At 37.4% G+C, this 18,930-nt stretch overlaps 1 protein-coding gene across 1 annotated transcript; it reads left to right on the forward strand.

Annotated features, from left to right (window-relative positions):
• Nucleotides 1-3,862: 3,862 nt before the first annotated feature.
• On the forward strand, nt 3,863-18,120 carry LOC136676565 (H-2 class I histocompatibility antigen, Q10 alpha chain-like). Its single transcript, XM_066653660.1, has 7 exons — nt 3,863-3,911; nt 6,511-6,768; nt 6,934-7,206; nt 8,461-8,739; nt 9,755-10,027; nt 17,915-17,980; nt 18,065-18,120. The coding sequence occupies exons 1-7, from the start codon at nt 3,863-3,865 to the stop codon at nt 18,118-18,120; spliced, it is 1,254 nt and encodes a 417-aa protein (XP_066509757.1).
• Nucleotides 18,121-18,930: the final 810 nt, after the last annotated feature.

The following is an 18,930-nucleotide window of genomic DNA, read 5'->3' on the forward strand; positions in this document are numbered from 1 at the left end:
ATTCATTAGGCATTCAAAAATTTTTTGTGTTGTTTCGGTAAAGCTGCCCAGAGCAGGATTAACTGCCCAGGATTGTTATAGTTTGATCTAAAAAGGTCACCACCTGCTCTATTATTAAGCATTAGTTATCGTATATTCAAAGTTGTCATAATGGAAATAACCACATGGTTTATTTGTAATATTAGACATTAGGATTAATGTCATGATTTGTTAATCCCACTCTCTGTGCTCAGCAGATTCTTCAGATGATTCTGTGTTCACAGAGGTCATCTTCTCTCAGGTGGACTTTCCGTCTGCAGGTCAGTTCCAGTGCTGTGTGAAGTCGTTTTTCTGGGACTGAATAATAAAATATTTATATTGATATTTACTGAAATTTTGTTTTTGTATTTACAGAGAATGAAAGTGTGGAATTGAAGATGAAGTCTTCCATTAATTTCTTTTATTATAGATTAGCTTCCTACTGGGGTGGCTCAGCAGGTACTATCACAGTCACACAGCCCCAGGGACCTGGAGGTTGTGGGTTTGAGTCCCACTCCAGGTGTCTGTGAAGAGTTTGGTGTGTTATCCCCGTGTCCACGTGGGTTTCCTCTGGGTGCTCCGGTTTCCTCCCACAGTCCAAAAACACACGTTGGTAGGTGTACTGGTAACTCAAAAAAGTGTCCATAGGTGTGAGTGTGTGTCACCCTGTGAAGGACTGGTGCGCCCTCCAGGCTCCGGACCCATCTGCAAAACCCTGAACTGTATAAGTTACAGGCAATGAATAAATGAATGAATGTTTCCTACTGCAACCCCAGTTCCCAAAACATTGTGACAGTGTGTGAAAGACATGATTTAATACAACTTTGTTGTTTTACCTACAAATTGTTGTAAATATATTGAAAATAGTTTTAAATTTGCAACCTTTCCAAAAAAGTGACAGGTGCACATTTAGCTCCATGTTACTTCACTTTTCCATTTGTTTAATTTTAATTCCATTAAACCAAGAATTCAGCTTCACAACTGCAGTGGACTTGCTTTATTGTTTACTTCTTCATCTGAAAACAGAGAAATGGTGTGTGAGGACATCATTGTTTGGGTTTATAAGAGACTCTTGGACCTGGCTGTGAATGTGTATTATCTGCTGAAAATTATTTTTAAAATGACGTTTCAGTATCAGCATGTTTTTTAACTTCATTTATTAAAGCAATTTGAGTTAAATTTGCTTGCTATTTATCCCCTGGTAAGGTTGGAATTTTTTGTGTCAAGTTGTTTATATTTGACTTTACAGTCTTTTTGTTTTGTAGGTTTTTATTGACATCATTTCATTTGAATTTTTTGAGGTGAGCACGTTTAAACAAAGCAGGCATAACCTTCCAGGATGCTAATTTATATCTTCAAAATTAACCATTTTTATTATAATGCATAAATATCCATAAAACTTCGATATACATGAAATATGTGATATTTTCCAAATAAAAGATAAAGGACACCTGGTGGTTAATGGGGATTATTGGTACATGTATTGTGATGGTTGTTAAAACAAGGGTCCACCTACAATATTTATCACCAGTTGGTAGCATTTGGCGTACACTGTATAAAGAAAGCATTATTTACAACATCCGCCTTGTGCCAGGATCATTTTCCCCACAGGAAAGTCATGTCAACTACACACGTAAACAGAATGTGCTAAAATTATTTACTGCCTGATTGGCTACTGAGTGGGCAGGGTACTCATTGGTGACTGAGTGGGCAGCGTGCTGATTGGCTAGTCAGATCAGCCATAAAACACAGGATTTGAGATTTGAGCTTGTAAGTTTGTAAGTTGTAGCTTCAGTGTATCACAGACATGTGAAACCTCACTGTTGAAAATCTGCAAATGATATCTGGTGGTGCAAAAGTTATTCACACACGCAGAAAATATTTCTATAGCTGCAAATCTTTATTACACATAATTGTTTAATGTTGTTGTAAACAAGTTGTAAAAATTTATTTTTTCTTATGTTGTGTTACTGTAGTAAATATAAATAAGAATTAATGTTAATAACCGAATTTCCCACTTTGTTACTTCTGCTCAATCCCAAACCACACATAGTACGTAGGGTATTAGAAAAGGTATTGCACATTTTCAGAATGGCTGTGAGTAGTCTAGAAGGTAAAGTGAAGTTTTGTGTGGTTGGGACACAAAATTAATCAACCAAAACCATGAGTTCCACCATTTAAAGTGAACTGAAAATGTGAATAAGGAGCTGCAAATATTGTACATATTCTAAAAAATAAGTCCTTTACTCCACATACTAAATTGCAGAGTGAAACTGAAACGCTCAGGATCAAATCAATATAATGTAACAAAACACAGTTTTTTAAACATTTGTTAAAATGCCCTCACATTTACTGAAGAAATCATAGAAAATGTCATTTTAAACTCACAAAATGTAAAAAAATAAGAGAAAAACAGAAAAGAACAATAAAACCTACAAAAAAGCTACAAAAAGGATCAATGAAATCAAAAGTGAAGCAGACTATTAAAGTCCCATAACTGCAGACTCTTTACACCACCCTCTGTCCCTTCAGCAGAACATCTCTGTCCCCAAAACAACAAACAATGATCTCCACAACAGTCTTCAGGGCATGAACAAACTGTTTTCAGACACAATGAAAATAACATGGACTGTGATGTTAAATCCTCAATTGGAGAGAACCAAAGGGCACCAGTAGCAAGATTTTTATAAGAAGACCCATTTTCTTTGGTGTGACACCAAAAACAGTAAATACTGGACTCTGAGAATACCTGCTTAAGACTGTGTCCCTATAGTAACATTGTTTTTTTCCAGATGTTACTAATTTTCTTTGGTGGAAGGGGACCCTAGATGTACATTCTCTTAAAAAAATAAAACAATTTTACGTCATTATCAATATATAATGTCGATACAAATTTGACTGTTTACAAATGTAGAAAAATATAAACATTTTTGTATAATACACACTTCATGCCACAGAGCACACACACATGATAAAATTCAGAGAGACTCTAAATGTCTTTGTAGTGTAACTGTATGTAGGTGTAAATGGCTGTAGCTTCTGACCATCAGAATTTGTCTGTAATAATTAATTTATTAATTTAAATACATGATTGTAAGGAAATTTTTGTGTAAAACTAAAGTCAATCTCAAGGCTCAAGGCTGCATTTTGATGATAATAAATCGAATGTGACGTAGCTCATTTTGTTTAATGTCTATATCTAAATGCACATATCGGAAACATGACTTTACTATGAGCACAAAATCAAATGCTGAATTTAATCAATTCTATGAATTACTACTTATAATAATAATGATGATAATAATAGAGACTCTTAATAGGAATTTTCCTACACCACTTATTGTAAAATAAGATGCAGTATTGTTACATATACCCATAGAATTATCTTGTATTATTACACAGAACATCAGAATTAAAATGTCCAAACATTATAATTAAAGCCATCTTTATAGTCATTCCTTCTACCAGAAGTGTATTAACTGAGAAATAAAAACATATTTACCCCAAGAAGTGGCTCTGGACTTATCACAGATGGTACAACTAAATACTTCCTATAAAACACCTACACTACAATCATTTTTTATATTATACAAACACTAATTATACAAACAATGTATTATAGAAATGAACAATGTTTCATGTTGAGCACAAGTAGAGAAAAGACTATAAGGAAGTAGACCTGATGTGGACGCCTCTTATAGTGAGTGGATTCAGCTATTTAAGGGGCACACATTACTGACACATGTTTGTATGAGCCCCAATAAAAAGCAGTGACCACTGCTGCACATGACGAGGTGATAGATTTTTTACTTATTTATAACTGCATTGAGATAAAAACAACATAATGAAATCTATTCTGTTTTCTACATTCATCATCCACCTGGCATCAGCAGGTAAGTCCACACTTTTTGTTCTTTAGGCTTCATTGTATTCAATAGATTTTTATAACAGTGATTCCAGAAAAGTTGGGACATTTTGTAAAATGGCATTAAAACAACAATCTGTAGTTTTTTTCATTCTCATGAAAATGTATTTAACTGATAAATGTACAAAGAAGAGGCTTTATTTTTATTTTTATTGCAATTTACAAAATGTTCCAAAATTTTTTGTAACGGTAATTAATATAACAGCTATATGTTAAATAACAGTCATATGCAAATGTTATTTTTTTTTGTACTCACATGGTTTTCTACTTGAGCAAAATGGAACAAATTTTATCAGAGAAGATTTAAATCAATTGGCACGGTGGCGCAGCAGGTAGTGTCGCAGTCACACAGCTCCAGGGACCTGGAGGTTGTGGGTTTGATTCAAGCTCCGGGTGACTGTCTGTGAGGAGTTGGTGTGTTCTCCCTGTGTCCGCGTGGGTTTCCTCCGGGTGCTCCGGTTTCCTCCCACAGTCCAAAAACACACATTGGTAGGTGGATTGGCGTCTCAAAAGTGTCTGTAGGTGTCTGTGTTGCCCTGTGAAGGACTGGCGCCCCCTCCAGGGTGTATTCCCGCCTTGCGCCCAATGATTCCAGGTAGGCTCTGGACCCACCGCGACCCTGAACTGGATAAGCGGTTATAGATAATGAATGAATGAAAAAAAAAAAAGATTTAAATCAGAGTTTAATAAAATGAAAGAAAAGACTTTGCAGTGAATAAGGTGACATTTGTTTTGCATGTTTTCACATATTTTTCCCTAAAGTTAAAGTCAGTTAGTAACTAGTCACTGTGGCTTAAATTGGGAAGAAATATAGTATGCTCTATGTAGAAGATGTGTTTACCTTTTATCATATCTATATTAGACTGGCATGCTCAAATGTTTACACAGAAATGTAGATATATGGATATTTATTCAAATGTATAGTGTATGAATATCTTTTAAAGCATTCTTAAGTAACATATAACTGCAATTCAAAACTTTAATGTAATCCTTCGTTGTTTTATGGTCCCTGTTGAGTAGAATTAAAAATGACACATTAAGTGATAACATCTAAATCACCATCTTTAAATCATCTAAACCAAAACTCACACACATCTTTGGAGACAATATTATCCTCATGAACAGAACAAATGACGCTCATGCTTTTTCCTTCATGGAACAAATGCAGTGACAAATAAATTCTTTTAACTTGCCATTTTCAAACTACTTTACTTTTAGGTTATTTTGTGGTTAATTAAAATGACAATAATTAATGAAACTGACAGATACACAAAGAAGAAATTTCCAGTGCTTTCACTGACAAATAACATAAGGGACCGACCACATTGTTATCATCTATAGGTGCAAAAGCCAAACCTCTCAAGGAAGGGAAGTGCATCGATGACCACTGCAGGAGTGACTTGCTTATGTGAGAGGTTTCCATTGAAGTGGTGGAATCAAACACTTATTTTAGTGAAACATAGGCTGCCATTAGTCTGATTTTTTTTTTTTTTTTTTTTTTTTTTGGGAGAAGTTCATGATCATTTTTGCAAAACGATGCCAGGCTGCATTCTACAGGTGCTACAACTGCACGGCTTGTTAAACAGATTGTGTGTACTTGACTGACCTGCTTGCAGTCCAGATATGTCTCCTACAGAGCATAATTAAGAGGAGAATCAGGCAATGCCAGCCACTGACTTTACAGCAGCTGAAGTCTTGTACCTAGACATTAAACAGTGTAAGCAAAAGGAAAGATGATGTAACACAGTGGTAAACATGCCTCTGATCCAATGTTTTTTGCAGTGAGTTACAGGCATCAAATATATTTACCAAAATATATATATAAATTAATTTGGTCACTGAAAACATTTTAAATCTTGTGCTTTTGTCAGTTAAATAAAACTTGAAAAGAATGAACAAATCACATATTTTATATTTTAATCATATTTCACAAGTTACCTTTTCTGGAAATGGGATATTTATTAATAATAATAATAATAATAATAACAACAACAACATATTTGTAATAAAATTATTCTTTAATCCACATCCAGAATATAAATATTATGACCACAGTTTGCGTTGTTTACCACTTAATAAAATGATGACAAACCCAAGACCAAGTATCAAAACAAAATGGATGCTGAGCCAGATCTGTGTTTAAAGTTCACTGATATATTTCCTTCCACTGCATGATTAAGCTCAGCTCTCATTAAACTGGTAAACAGTAAATGCATATGTATGACTACAGTGTACAAGTGAAGTGTGTGTGTGTGTGTGTGTGTGTGTTTCTGTGATATGATTATATATGGTACTAGGAGGTTTTGGGTAGATAATAGGTGGTAATTTGTCTAAAATGTTTAAGAACCACTGCTACAGAGAATGCATTAACATCACTCCACAGCCCAAACCTGAGAGATAAAGACCACTCTAACCAACATCAACGTAGTGAGTGTAATCTCATATGCAGCTGCTCCAGATTGTAGTGTATCAGTAGAAACTAAAGTAACTGAATTCATTAAAGTTTTGAAAATATAGTGTATGTTTCTGCACAATAATTTAAGTCATTCAGTTTTTTGTCTTGACAGTCTCCCACTCTCTGCAGTACATTTACACTGCAGTAACTCCAGGAATGAATTTCTCAGAGTTCACTGTGGTGGGACTAGTGGATGATGTGCAGATTGTGTACTATGACAGTAAGATCAGGAAAATGGTCTCAAAGGCAGAGTGGATGAAGCCCAATGAAGAAAATTACTGGGACGAAGAGACACAGAAATGTCAGCGTCACGAGGAAACCTTCAAAGTCAACATGGCTACAGCAATGCAGCGCTTCAACCAGACCAGAGGTGTGTTTTTGTGCTGATTTAATTCATAATGAGGATGTTTAACCTTATTTTAATTGTTCATGTGAATGGATGTGTCCCAGAGACTGAATTGAGTAAGGATCAGACAGAAGTGCTGTATCAGTAGATAATGTATGTGGGATTAATATCTTGTACATGTCTCTGCAGGGATTCATACACTTCAGTGGATATACGGCTGTGAGCTGAATGGTAATGGACCTAAAAATGGATACATGCAGTTTGGTTATGATGGAGAAGACTTCCTCAGTCTGGATCTAAACGCTGAAACCTGGACTGCATCTAATCCTAAAGCTCTGATAACCAAACAGAGGTGGGAAAATGAACACAAGGCTTCTCAGGTTAAGAACTACTTGGAGAACACCTGTATCGACTGGTTACGGAAGTATGTGGAATACGGTAGATCCACTCTGGAGAGGAAAGGTAAATGATCTGATACACACACTGTCACTCTCATGACTCTCAAAACATGCAGATCATTTAGGCCTGGTTCAGACTCACAGCTCAAAGTCTGAGCTGTTTTGCTGAGGACAAATGATTCACAATATGAAGAGCATAATAACACACGGATAAATTAAAATTGGTGGTGCTTGAATGTTACAGTCTTAGTTGTTTGAATGTGAGTTAATATGGATGGTGCCAGAGTGTGAGTTAAAATCAGTGATGTTTCATAAAAGAGAAATGCAACATGTTCCATGGCGACAGATTTGGAGGCCCGAGGACCAATGTAACAGTGAGATTGTTTTGGACATCAATTTGGCCCAAAATCTCAAAGTGGGACACAGATTAGAAGAGACAGAACATGGTATTTTTTTATCATTCTGTGAAATCTAAAAATGTGACATAACCCCAGATAAAACTGCATCATCTCATGCAGTGAGACATGATGTGAACAGATTAAACTGCTTTCATGAGACCACAGAATGGTAGTTTCGTGTTTCTCACAGAGGTACACCTCTACATTTCCATCCAGTTATCTGCTGAATATCTCTTAAGGGGTTGGGGGTCGAGGAGGGGGACTGCAGCTGTTGTTTCTGTCTTATGTACAGCATTCATTACTACTCTCATTTGTTATATTGGTGAAAGTGAAATGATAATTTAGGTCATATTTATGCAGAAATATAGAAAAGTATAAAGGGTTTACAAACAATAACTGCCCAGTTATTTTATGTCAGGTGATAAAAGAGAGAGGGACAGGTCAGTTGTGCTCTATGTGACTCTCAGTTAAGAATGGCTACAGCATCACTAGGAATTCATTTTGAGTTCTCCCAGTGATATAGCTATTATATGGACAGGGACCACTCATGAAATAATCTCTGTTGTGGTGGGTCTGGAGTGTACTCAGAGTAACTGGGCACAAGGCAGAAGTGTACCCTGGGCTTGGCCTCAGTCCATCACAGAACCCAACACTCACTTACATCTATGGACACTTTTGAGAAGTCAATCAATCATCCAGTATGTTTCTGGACTGTGGGAGGAACAACTGGAGGAAACCTACACAGACACAGGTTGAGCGAACTCCTCACAGAAAATGACTCAAGGTGGGATTTGAACCCATAAACCTGGGACCCTAAAGCTCTGCAACAGTAAAACTTCCTACTGTAAGATAATCTCTCTCTCTCTCTCTCTCTCTCTCTCTCTCTCTCTCTCTCTCTCTCTCTCTCTCTCTCTCTCTAGTTCCTCCTGAAGTGGATGTTTTCCAGAAGAACTCTTTTGCTCCAGTGGTGTGTCATGCTACAGGTTTCGTCCCCAAAGATGTGTCGATCACCTGGAAGAAGAATGGAGAGGTTCTTCATGAGAATGTGAGTCACAGTGAGACGCTGGTCAATGAAGATAGAACTTTCCAGAAGAGAAGTATTCTGACCGTCTCACCTGAGGAACTGGACAGGGACAAGTACACCTGTGTCATTCAGCACGCTGGACTGTGGAATGACTTAACCCTATGGCTGGCTACAGGTAAAATAAAGCTGAGTCTTTGTGTGTGTGTGTGTGTGTGTGTGCCTATTACTCATTTGTTCTCGACCTTTTTTATGTGTGTGTGTCTCTTTGTTATGGATACATTTCTCTGTTATGAGAGGTGTTCTCATTTTCTGTACTTACTACTTCATGTGGGTGCCTCTGTTTTGTGTGTGTGCGCACATTAGCACTTACAAGGTAGTGTAATTATTAGGGCAGTAATGCACAACCCCAGTTCTTTTTGCTGTGTGACATTTCAAAACTGTCACCAGCCACAGATTGCACAATTTGGTCTATGTTTACTGCTGATTAAGACCTTGATTCGAACAGTAAACCACAAAGGTCCAATGAATGAAGTAAATATATGTTTATAGTTTCACTCTAGAAATGTTAGTGTCATGCTGCTGTGAACTTAACCTTCCTCCTGTGTTAGTTTTCTGTTAACATCTCTTATTTTAATGGGTCGGTTTTGACCCGTGTCTTAAATCAGCCGTAAGGTGAATTAAAACAATATAAATAAAAACAATTAATTATCAATCAATTTGTTTCTTACCTCTTGTTTACCTTGTTAGGCGTCCTTATCCATGAAAGGATTGGATTTAATTTTTCATTGTTGCATACTGTAAACTGGAGATGTGCACTCTACAAAACACAAACTCTAAACTGACTTGGCAAATTTTCCTTGGGGGGGCTGGTGGAGATATGCCATTTTAAGTCAGAAATGTTGAGAAATGCGCCAAAATCACTGTAAACAGATAATCTAATCACACATGTCTATAAAATGCTCACCATGTTCCTTAAAATGTTCCAGAAAAAATATAACATTTTAAGCACATGCACTGCACTTTGTCTCTTGGTTATCCTCTCTCTATATATCTTTCTCTCTCTCTCTCTCTCTCTCCCTCTCTCTCTCTCTCTCTCTCTCTCTCTTACTCTCTTTCTTGTGAGCCACTGTTAGGGGAGTGAGATCATTCTGACTGAGAGAAAGCTGTGTTCTCTCTCTCTTTTCCTGAAGTGGATCGGTTCCGGGAGGACTCTTCTTGTCCAGTGGGGTGTCATGCAACAAGTTCCTTTCAAACACCAGTAGTGATCTCCTGGCAGAGGAATGGAGTGACTCTTCATAAGGACGTGACTCTTGAAAAGAAAATTGTCAGTAAGGGTGGAACCTTCCAGAAAACTAGTGTCCTGTGTGTTTCACCCGAGGAACTGAACAGGAACCAGTACACCTGCACCGTTCAGAACTTTGAAAAGACAGTTCAACAAATGTCAGATTGCACATTCCAGACAGGTGAGAAAATCCTTCTTCATGGAAGAGTGTAAACAGTATTTTCAGAATCTTTTGATAGACACACAACACTGACAGATTCTTCTTCTCATTGGTGTTTCAGGTGGACAGTGGGCACTAATATATATTTTCTTCTTTACCATAATGTTTATTTTTCTCTTCATTTTAATCAACTGGATCAGTTCCTCAGGTAAGAAGAAACTTAAGAGTATTGTAGCTTACGCAGAGATGGGAATTGAGACACTGCCAAAATCAAACTTGAAAAAAAGGTGTGAATGAACAAGGCAGTATTTGGGGTGGCTGTGCAGTGAGTGTCATGATGCTGTCACAGTTGTGGGGGCTAAGTTCAGAAGGACAAGGGATGGAGATAAATGCAGGAGATTTTAATAAAAGACAGTAAAACAAACACAAAGACTATGGAGCTAAATACAAACGTTAGGGAGATAAATACAAAGACTAGGGCGTTAAATACAAAGACTAGACTAAACACTACCCACTGTTTGTATGGTTTGCTCTTTTGAGCCGGCTCTTTCCTTTGGGGCCAGAGTGCATTGCATCAATCCCTTGAAAAAAGGGTTAGGGTCAGACTCATAAATTTAGTCACCTTCGTTGAGAACCCTAGTTGGTTCTCTGAAGCTCAAGGCTTGAATCAAAGGTGAGAGGAGTGAAGCCAGTCTTAGGCAGCACAGAGCCCCAGGGCTCCCTCAGGCCGCCGCCAAAATTATTTGATTTATTTATATATATTTATATATATGTATATATATATATATATTTTTTTTTTTTGGAATGAACAAAATATTCAGAATCAACCTCTGAAATCGAGGCTTAGCTCAGACCTCTAGTCTCCACATTCATGGTGAGGAAAAAAAAGCTCATCAGGATCACATGACCCATTCAGACACACCCAAATATCTTCCATCCACTGTGGCGGCCACCAGGGGGATCCCTGACCTGGTGGAAATAATTTGTTATTTTTGAAAAATTTGGAGTGAACAAAATATCCAGAATCAACCTCTGAAATTGAACCTTAGCCCAGACCTCTATTCTCCACATTCATGGTGAGTAAAAAAATAAATAAACAAATAAATACCTCAGCAGGATCACATGACCCATTCAGACACACCCAAACATCTATTATCCACTCTGGCTGCCACCGGGGTGTTCCCCGACCTGTGGAAATAATTTGTTAATTTTGAAAAACATGGAAAGAACAAAATGTCCGGAGTCAACATCTGTAATTGAAACTTAGCTCAGACCTCTAGTGTCCACATTCATGGTGAGTAAAAAAAAAAAGTGTGGGTGGCTTCTACGAGACATAGAGCTTACACCTTAGGCATGAAATGAGCCACCACAGTCCCTGGAGGTAAGCCCTACGGCTACGGAGTAGGGCTTACGGAGAGTCACCAAAATAGTCTCACACAATGGTCTTACACTCACGGACAGCAAATTAAAATTTGGTGATCCTAGGCCCAAAGGTCAAGGAGATATTACCCTCAAACTTTGCATAAAAGCAGTGGTCGAAGCCTGAGGCCTAAATGTTTTTCAAAGGTCATTTAGGTAGGTCACAGGGTCATGGGATTCAGACCAGGCAAAGGGCACAACCTTAGAAACAACATATATCAAATCAAATCAAATCAAATTTATTTATATAGCGCTTTTCACAACTGATGTTGTCACAAAGCAGCTTCACAGAATTCCAGTAAGACGAAGATTTGACATGAAATGTAAAAACAAATGTAAAACCCTCAAGTGAGCAAGCCAGGGGCAACAGTGGCAAGGAAAAACTCCCCCAGCTGAGGAAGAAACCTTGGGAGGAACCAAGGCTCACAAGGGGTGACCCATCCTCCTCTGGTCAATCTACTGGTGATGATAGTTAGTAGTCCATGAGAACTTCAGTGTAGGGACAGCTTCAGGCACTTGGTGGTTGCTGGAGCGTGGGCAGCTGGTCTGAAGTGTGGAGGGGGGTCTCGACAGTCATCCATCAGTGTCCAGACAGACAGGTGGACAGTTGTTTACTCGGAAAGATGTAAAGGGATGGAATTAGTTTTTAACTGTTTTGTGTTTGTAAAGTAGAAAATATGAAAATTTCCAGAGTGTGGCCAATGACTCCGGCAGATCTGACTATGACAGCTTTAACTAAAAGGAGAGAACCAGAAGGACACACAGACACGGGAGCATCCTGAAACACTGGCATCCCTCCGCTCCACCGTCAACAAACCTGAGTGATCGCGAGAAGCGGCGGGACGACAGCACCAGCGTCTCAGTTTACTATAATTCCCTGTGTCCATGGACCCCCTGGATCTGCCGCCTTTATATATGGGGGAGCATTAGATACCAAAAGATAAACTAAACAGATGTGTTTTTAGCCTAGATTTGAAGATTGCGACTGTGTCTGAGTCCCGAACATTTTCTGGAAGATCATTCCAGAGTCTGGGGGCTTTATAAGAAAAGGCTCTTCCCCCAGCTGAGGCCTTCTGAATACTAGGAACAATTAAAAATCCAGTATTCTGTGATCTGAGTGAACGTGGAGGCTCATAATAGGAAATTGTATCTTGAAGATATTCAGGAGCAAGCCCATGTAGAGCTTTATATGTTAATAACAAAATTTTGTAGTCAATGTGGAATTTAACAGGCAGCCAATGAAGTGATGATAAAGCTGGGCTGATATGTTCAAATTTTCTAGTTTTAGTGAGGACCTTAGCTGCAGCATTTTGAACTAGTTGAAGTTTTCTTAAATTGCTGCTGGTGCATCCTGACAGTAGTGTGTTACAGTAGTCAAGCCTTGAAGTAATAAAGGCATGTACTAATGTTTCTGCGTCCTGAAGGGATAAGGCATTTCTAATCTTAGCAATATTGCGAAGATGTAAAAAAGCTGTCCTAGTGATACTACCTATGTGTTGATCAAATGATAATTCCGGGTCAATTATGACACCAAGATTTTTTGCTGCTGAACCAGGTTTAACTGGAAAGTCAGCTAGATTTAAAATTAAATCTGATAATTTATTTCTTGCCACTTTTGGACCCAAAAGCAGGACCTCTGTTTTGTTGCTGTTTAGAAGGAGGAAGTTACGCAACATCCAGCCTTTCACGTCTTTTACACAGTCCTCTATTTTCTTTAATCTGTGTTTGTTATCGGGCTTGGCTGAAATATACAATTGTGTGTCGTCTGCGTAACAGTGAAAGTTAATGTCATGGTTTCTTATAACTGTGCCTTGCGGTAACATGTATAATGTAAATAATAATGGTCCTAAAATAGAGCCTTGTGGAATTCCAAATCTTACTTTAGAATAATTTGAATTTAGATTGTTTACTTTTACGAATTGATAACGTTCCGTTAAGTAAGATTTGAACCATAATAGGGCTGTCCCTGTGATTCCAACCATGTTTTCTAACCTTTCTATGAGAATATTGTGGTCTATTGTATCGAAGGCTGCACTTAGGTCAAGAAGCACCAACAGGGATACGTGGCCTTGATCAGAGGCAAGAAGAAGATCATTTGTTATCTTGACTAGAGCTGTCTCTGTACTATGATGTTGCCTGAATCCAGATTGGAATTTTTCATATATATGATTCTTATGTAGATATGAACTAAGTTGTTGGGCCACAGCTCTTTCTAAGATCTTGGACAGAAATGGCAAATTAGAAATAGGCCTGTAATTAGACAGTGTACTAGCATCAAGATTTGGTTTCTTGATCATAGGTTTAATAACTGCTAGTTTAAAAGCTTTGGGTACATGGCCCAGACTAAGGGATGAGTTTACTATAGTTAAAAGAGGATCAATAATAGCTGGTAGTACTTCTTTGAGCAACTTTGTGGGAATTGCATCAAGTGTGCAAGTTGTACAGTTTGCGGAGGTGATAATCTTCTCTAGTTCTAATTGTGGGAGTGGGTAAAAGGTTTCAAGTCTTTCTTTTACAGTTATATTATGTTTTATATCATTCACATCGGGTGGCAGCCAGGATGGATTTGATCCTGTGGCTTGAGTTTGTTGTCTAATATTCTCAATTTTATTATTAAAAAAGTCCATAAAATCTTTACTGGTGAGAGTTGCTGGAATTAGTTGTTCAGAACCTGCTTGATTTTTTGTAATTCTAGAAAACACACTAAACAGTGCTCTCGGATTATTTTTATTATTGGAGATCAGCGAGGCCAGATATGCTGAGCGAGCTTTAGTGAGGGCTATACTCTATAAGGCTGTCCTTCCAAGCAGAATGGAACACTTCAAGCTTGGTTGATCGCCATTTCCGCTCTAGTTTTCGTAATGTTTGTTTTAAAGTACGGGTTTGTTTTAAAGTACTTATCATTATACCATGGTGCGAGCTTTTTCTGTCTTATACTTTTATGTTTAAGTGGTGCTACCTTTTCTAAAGTAGATCGACAGGTATTTTCTAGGTAATCAGTTAGTACATCTAGGTCCATTGGGTCTGATGGAGTTGGAACTGGGGTCGATAGTTCTGGTAGGTTTTCTATAAATTGTAGGGCGGTAGATGGTTTTATTATACGCCTTGTAGAATAGCGAGGGTTCTTACATATATTATGGCTAAAACGTAGCTCATATGAAATTAAGTAATGATCGGAGATTGCTAAGGATTGCGGTAAGATATTAATTTTGTCAGTGTTAAGACCTAGTGTCAGAACTAAGTCTAAAGTGTGGCTGCAGTAGTGTGTAGGCCCTGTTACATTTTGAGTAATACCAATAGAGTCTAAGATTGAGGTAAATGCCTTTTTTAGTGGGTCGCTTTCCTTCTCAAAATGGATATTGAAATCTCCTACAATTATAACTTTATGATTGCACACCGCTAGGTTTGTAGCAAAATCGCTTTCAATAATGGCAACATTTGAATTGCCATTTGAAAGTAGGGCCCTGGTGGTCTGTAAATGTTGCATAATAAAAATGCGTCCTTTTTTGTGACCGGATTTGTAATAATAGTGGAGAGTACCTCAAAAGAAGAGAAGGTGTCACATTGTTTAAGACTAATTTCTAGGGTATTTTGGTAAATTACACATACTCCACCTCCTTTGCCTGATATTCTTGGGCTATGTGCATAATTATAGCCTAGGGGGGAGGCTTCATTTAGTGCTAAATATTCATTTGGTCTAACCCACATTTCCGTGAGACAAAAAACATTGAATTTATGATCACTTATAATATCATTTACGATGAGTGCTTTTGAGTTTAGTGATCTTATGTTGAGTAACCCAAATTTTAGTTCCCCAAATTTTTGTATATATGTTTTATTGTATATATAATTTTTTATATGTCCCCAAACATATATGACCTTGGAGACCCTAGGTCAAAGGGTCAGTGACTTATAAGCTGGAGAAAAAGGTCACATATTACGAAAATGGCATCTAGGACCCAATGGTAACCTCTTAACCGCTTAAGGTGGAACAGTGATAATTCCACCTTAACTGCCATAGAAAACTAATTGAATCACCAATGTGGCATCTAGGACCCAGTGGTGATATTTTCCCCTAACCTCCCAACTGCTTAAGGTGGAATGCAGTAATTCCACCTTAACTACCACTGCCACAGGTGTAACGGTTTCAATTGGGGCATTAAGGTGGAACTACACTATACTACATTAACTGAGTAAGGGGAAAACATTACCTTTGGTCCTGGTGGTCCTTTGGTAAGCCCAGGATGGTGGTCCACACGATGGATCCCCTCGGGTGGATCTACCCAAGTCTACCTTAAGCATTCATCAGGGGAAAACATTACCTTTGGGTCCTGGTACCACATCGGTAATACAATGGGTTTCAGTGGGAACTGTTAATGGGGATTACTGGTAAATGTATTGTGATGGTTGTTAAAACAATGGTCCACCTAGAATATTTATCACCAGCTGGTAGAGTCGTACACTGTATAAAGAAAGCATTATCTACAGCATCCGCCTTGTGCCAGGATCATTGTCCCAACAGGAAAGTGATGTCAACACATACTTTATACTTACATACGTAAACAGAATGTGCTAGTATCATTTGCTGCCTGATTGGCTACTGAGTGGGCAGGGTACTGATTGGTGAGTGAGTGCACAGCGTGCTGATTGGCTAGTCAGCTCAGCCATAAAACACATTTCTGAGATTTCTGAGATTTGAGCTTGTAACGTCAGTGTTGCACATAGACATACAAAGTGTGTGTGAGTCTGTATCACAGACATGTGAAACCTCACTGTCGAAAATCTGCAAATGTCATTTGGTGGTGCAAAAGTTATTCACACATGCAGAAAATGTTTCTACAGCTGCAAATCTTTATTACACATAATTTGTGAGGAATGTTCACACATTCAGAATTGTGTATTCACACTGAAAGTTAATTTGAATTATAGACTATGAAGTTTGGGTTGCTGTGCAGTGTGGAAACATTTTCTGAATGTTTTGGACTTCTGGAACAAGAGGAAATTGTGATGTTTGTTTTAATATTGTTGTAAACAATTGTAAATATGGATTTGTTCTTATGTTGTGTTACTGTAGTAAATATAAATAAGGATTAATGTTAATAACTGAATTTCCCACTATGTTCCTTCTGCTCAATCCCAAACCACACATAATACGTAATGTGGAAAATGTGAATAAGAAGCTGCTAACTAAGTACAAATATTGTATATAGTATAAAAATTATAAGTCCTTTACTCCACATGCTAAATTGCAGAGTGAAACTGAAACGTTCAGGATCAATACAATATAATGTAACAAAACACAAACCTTAGCTCAGACCATGGTCCAGATTTTCTTTTGTTAAAAATGCCCTCACATTTACTGGAGAAATCATACAAAATGTAATTTTAAACTCACAAAATGTAAAAAATGAAAGAAGGAATGAGAAAAACAGAAAAGAACAATAAAACCTTAAAGCTACAAAAAGGATCAATGAAATCAAAAGTGAATGCAGAATATTAAAGTCCCATAACTGCAGACTCTTTACACCACCCTCTGTCCCTTCAGCAGAACGTCTCTGTCCACAGAAATATTATTCATCGGATGATGTTGAAAACTTAATGAAGAATATTATACCATACGCAGAGATGGGAATTGAAACACTGCCTTACTGCCAAAAGCAAACTTAGTGCAGAAAGGTGTGAATAAACAAGACAGTATTTGGGGTGGCTGTGTAAGGAGATTCAAGGGCACCACACACTTCCAGATACCCTACAAACAACAATACATCTCGCTACACACCAAGCCCAGACACACACACCAGCAAATAAACAATTTAAAACCCTATTAACAACTTAAAAACTATTAATATATTATCAAAAAAAGCCCCAAAACTACAAACATGGGGAGCATGGTGAGTCTCTGGTTCGACTACAGTATTAATCAAGAGTTTGTTCCTCTTCGCCGTCTCTTCTTTGGCAAATAGCCATGAGAATATTAGTGAGGTCAGACACTGATGATAGGTGATTAGTTCTGGTCTTTCATACCATCCCAAATGTACTAAAGCCCCAGCACTACAGAGAACACAGTTCCACTGCTCCACAGCCCAACGCAGAGGAGCTTTATACTCTTCTGGCATACTCTTGCCCTTGTGACCTTAGGTTCTTGTGCAGTTTCTCAAAAGCATCCTATTTTATTGGTCTGCATAGTACCTGTGTACACAGCAGAGCATCTCTATGACAAACTTTGCTGAATGTACTCATTAGAAGGCTCATAGCTTTGTGCACATGCATTGTGCAGTGTTTGGTTCACTAAAGCTGCCCAGAGCACAGTTAACTGCCCATAAATGAGTAATAGTTTGATCTGTACAAGTCACCACCTGCTCTATTAATAAACATTACTTAATATTGTGTATTCAAATGTTGCCATTATTGAAATTACCACATGGTTTATTACACTATTAGACATTAGGATTAATGTCACGATTTCTTAATCCCACTCTCTGTGTTCAGCAGATCCTTCAGATGAATCTGTGTTCACAGAGGTCATCTTCTCTCAGGTGGACTTTCCGTCTGCAGGTCAGTTCCAGTGCTGTCTTTTACCTGGGACTGCATAATAAATTATTTATATTGATATTTACTGTTTTGTTTTTGTATTTGCAGAAAACGAAGGGAATGGAAATGACGATGATGTCTTACATTCATTGCTTTTATTATAAATTCAGTAACAGTTTACATTAATGTTTGCTAATGAATCATGAATAATAGAATGAACAATGATTAATTTCCCATAATTTACTCAGTATTTAACTCTTCATTAGCTGTAATTAAGCATTAACTGTTAATTGATTAATTTACTATGCATTAGCAGTTCAGTGAACTGGTAATTAATAGGTGAGTTTATATCTCAATTACTCATTATCTGTGTAATAACTGCTACTTACTCCATTGTTAATAAATTAGTATGCTCATTCATGTAAAGAAGTAACATAATTACTTACTAGTACTTATACATTAATGCCACTAATTATTCTAATTTTCATTCATTATTAGTAAATATAATATTAATTAGTTTATTATTAAGTATATAGAGAAGCAGAAGATTTCCTGGAAAGAGTTGTGGGTGATAGAGGCAAGTCATATTAAGTTTTTTCTGGAAGCAACATATGACGTCCTTCCAACACCACACATTTATGTTATACATGCAAGTTTAGATCTATGCTATTTCACTTTATGGTTTAGCAATTTTTATCTATTCAATAATTGCTTTAAGACTGAAATCACAAATTGATTTTGTTTCTCTCTCTTTCTATTTATTTTTTTAACATTTTCCATTAAAGAAAGAATTCAGCTTCACAACTGCAGTGGACTTGCTTTATCGTTTACTCCTTCATCTGAAAATAGAGACATGGTGTGTGAGGACGTCACTGTTTGTGTTCATACTAAACTCACAAATCTGGATGTGAATATAAAAGATCTGCTGAAAATTACTTTTAAAATGCCATTTCAGCATCCAGTGGAATTAAAAA

This window comes from Hoplias malabaricus, chromosome X2, assembly GCF_029633855.1.
Source record: "Hoplias malabaricus isolate fHopMal1 chromosome X2, fHopMal1.hap1, whole genome shotgun sequence".
Taxonomy (NCBI): Eukaryota; Metazoa; Chordata; class Actinopteri; order Characiformes; family Erythrinidae; genus Hoplias; species Hoplias malabaricus.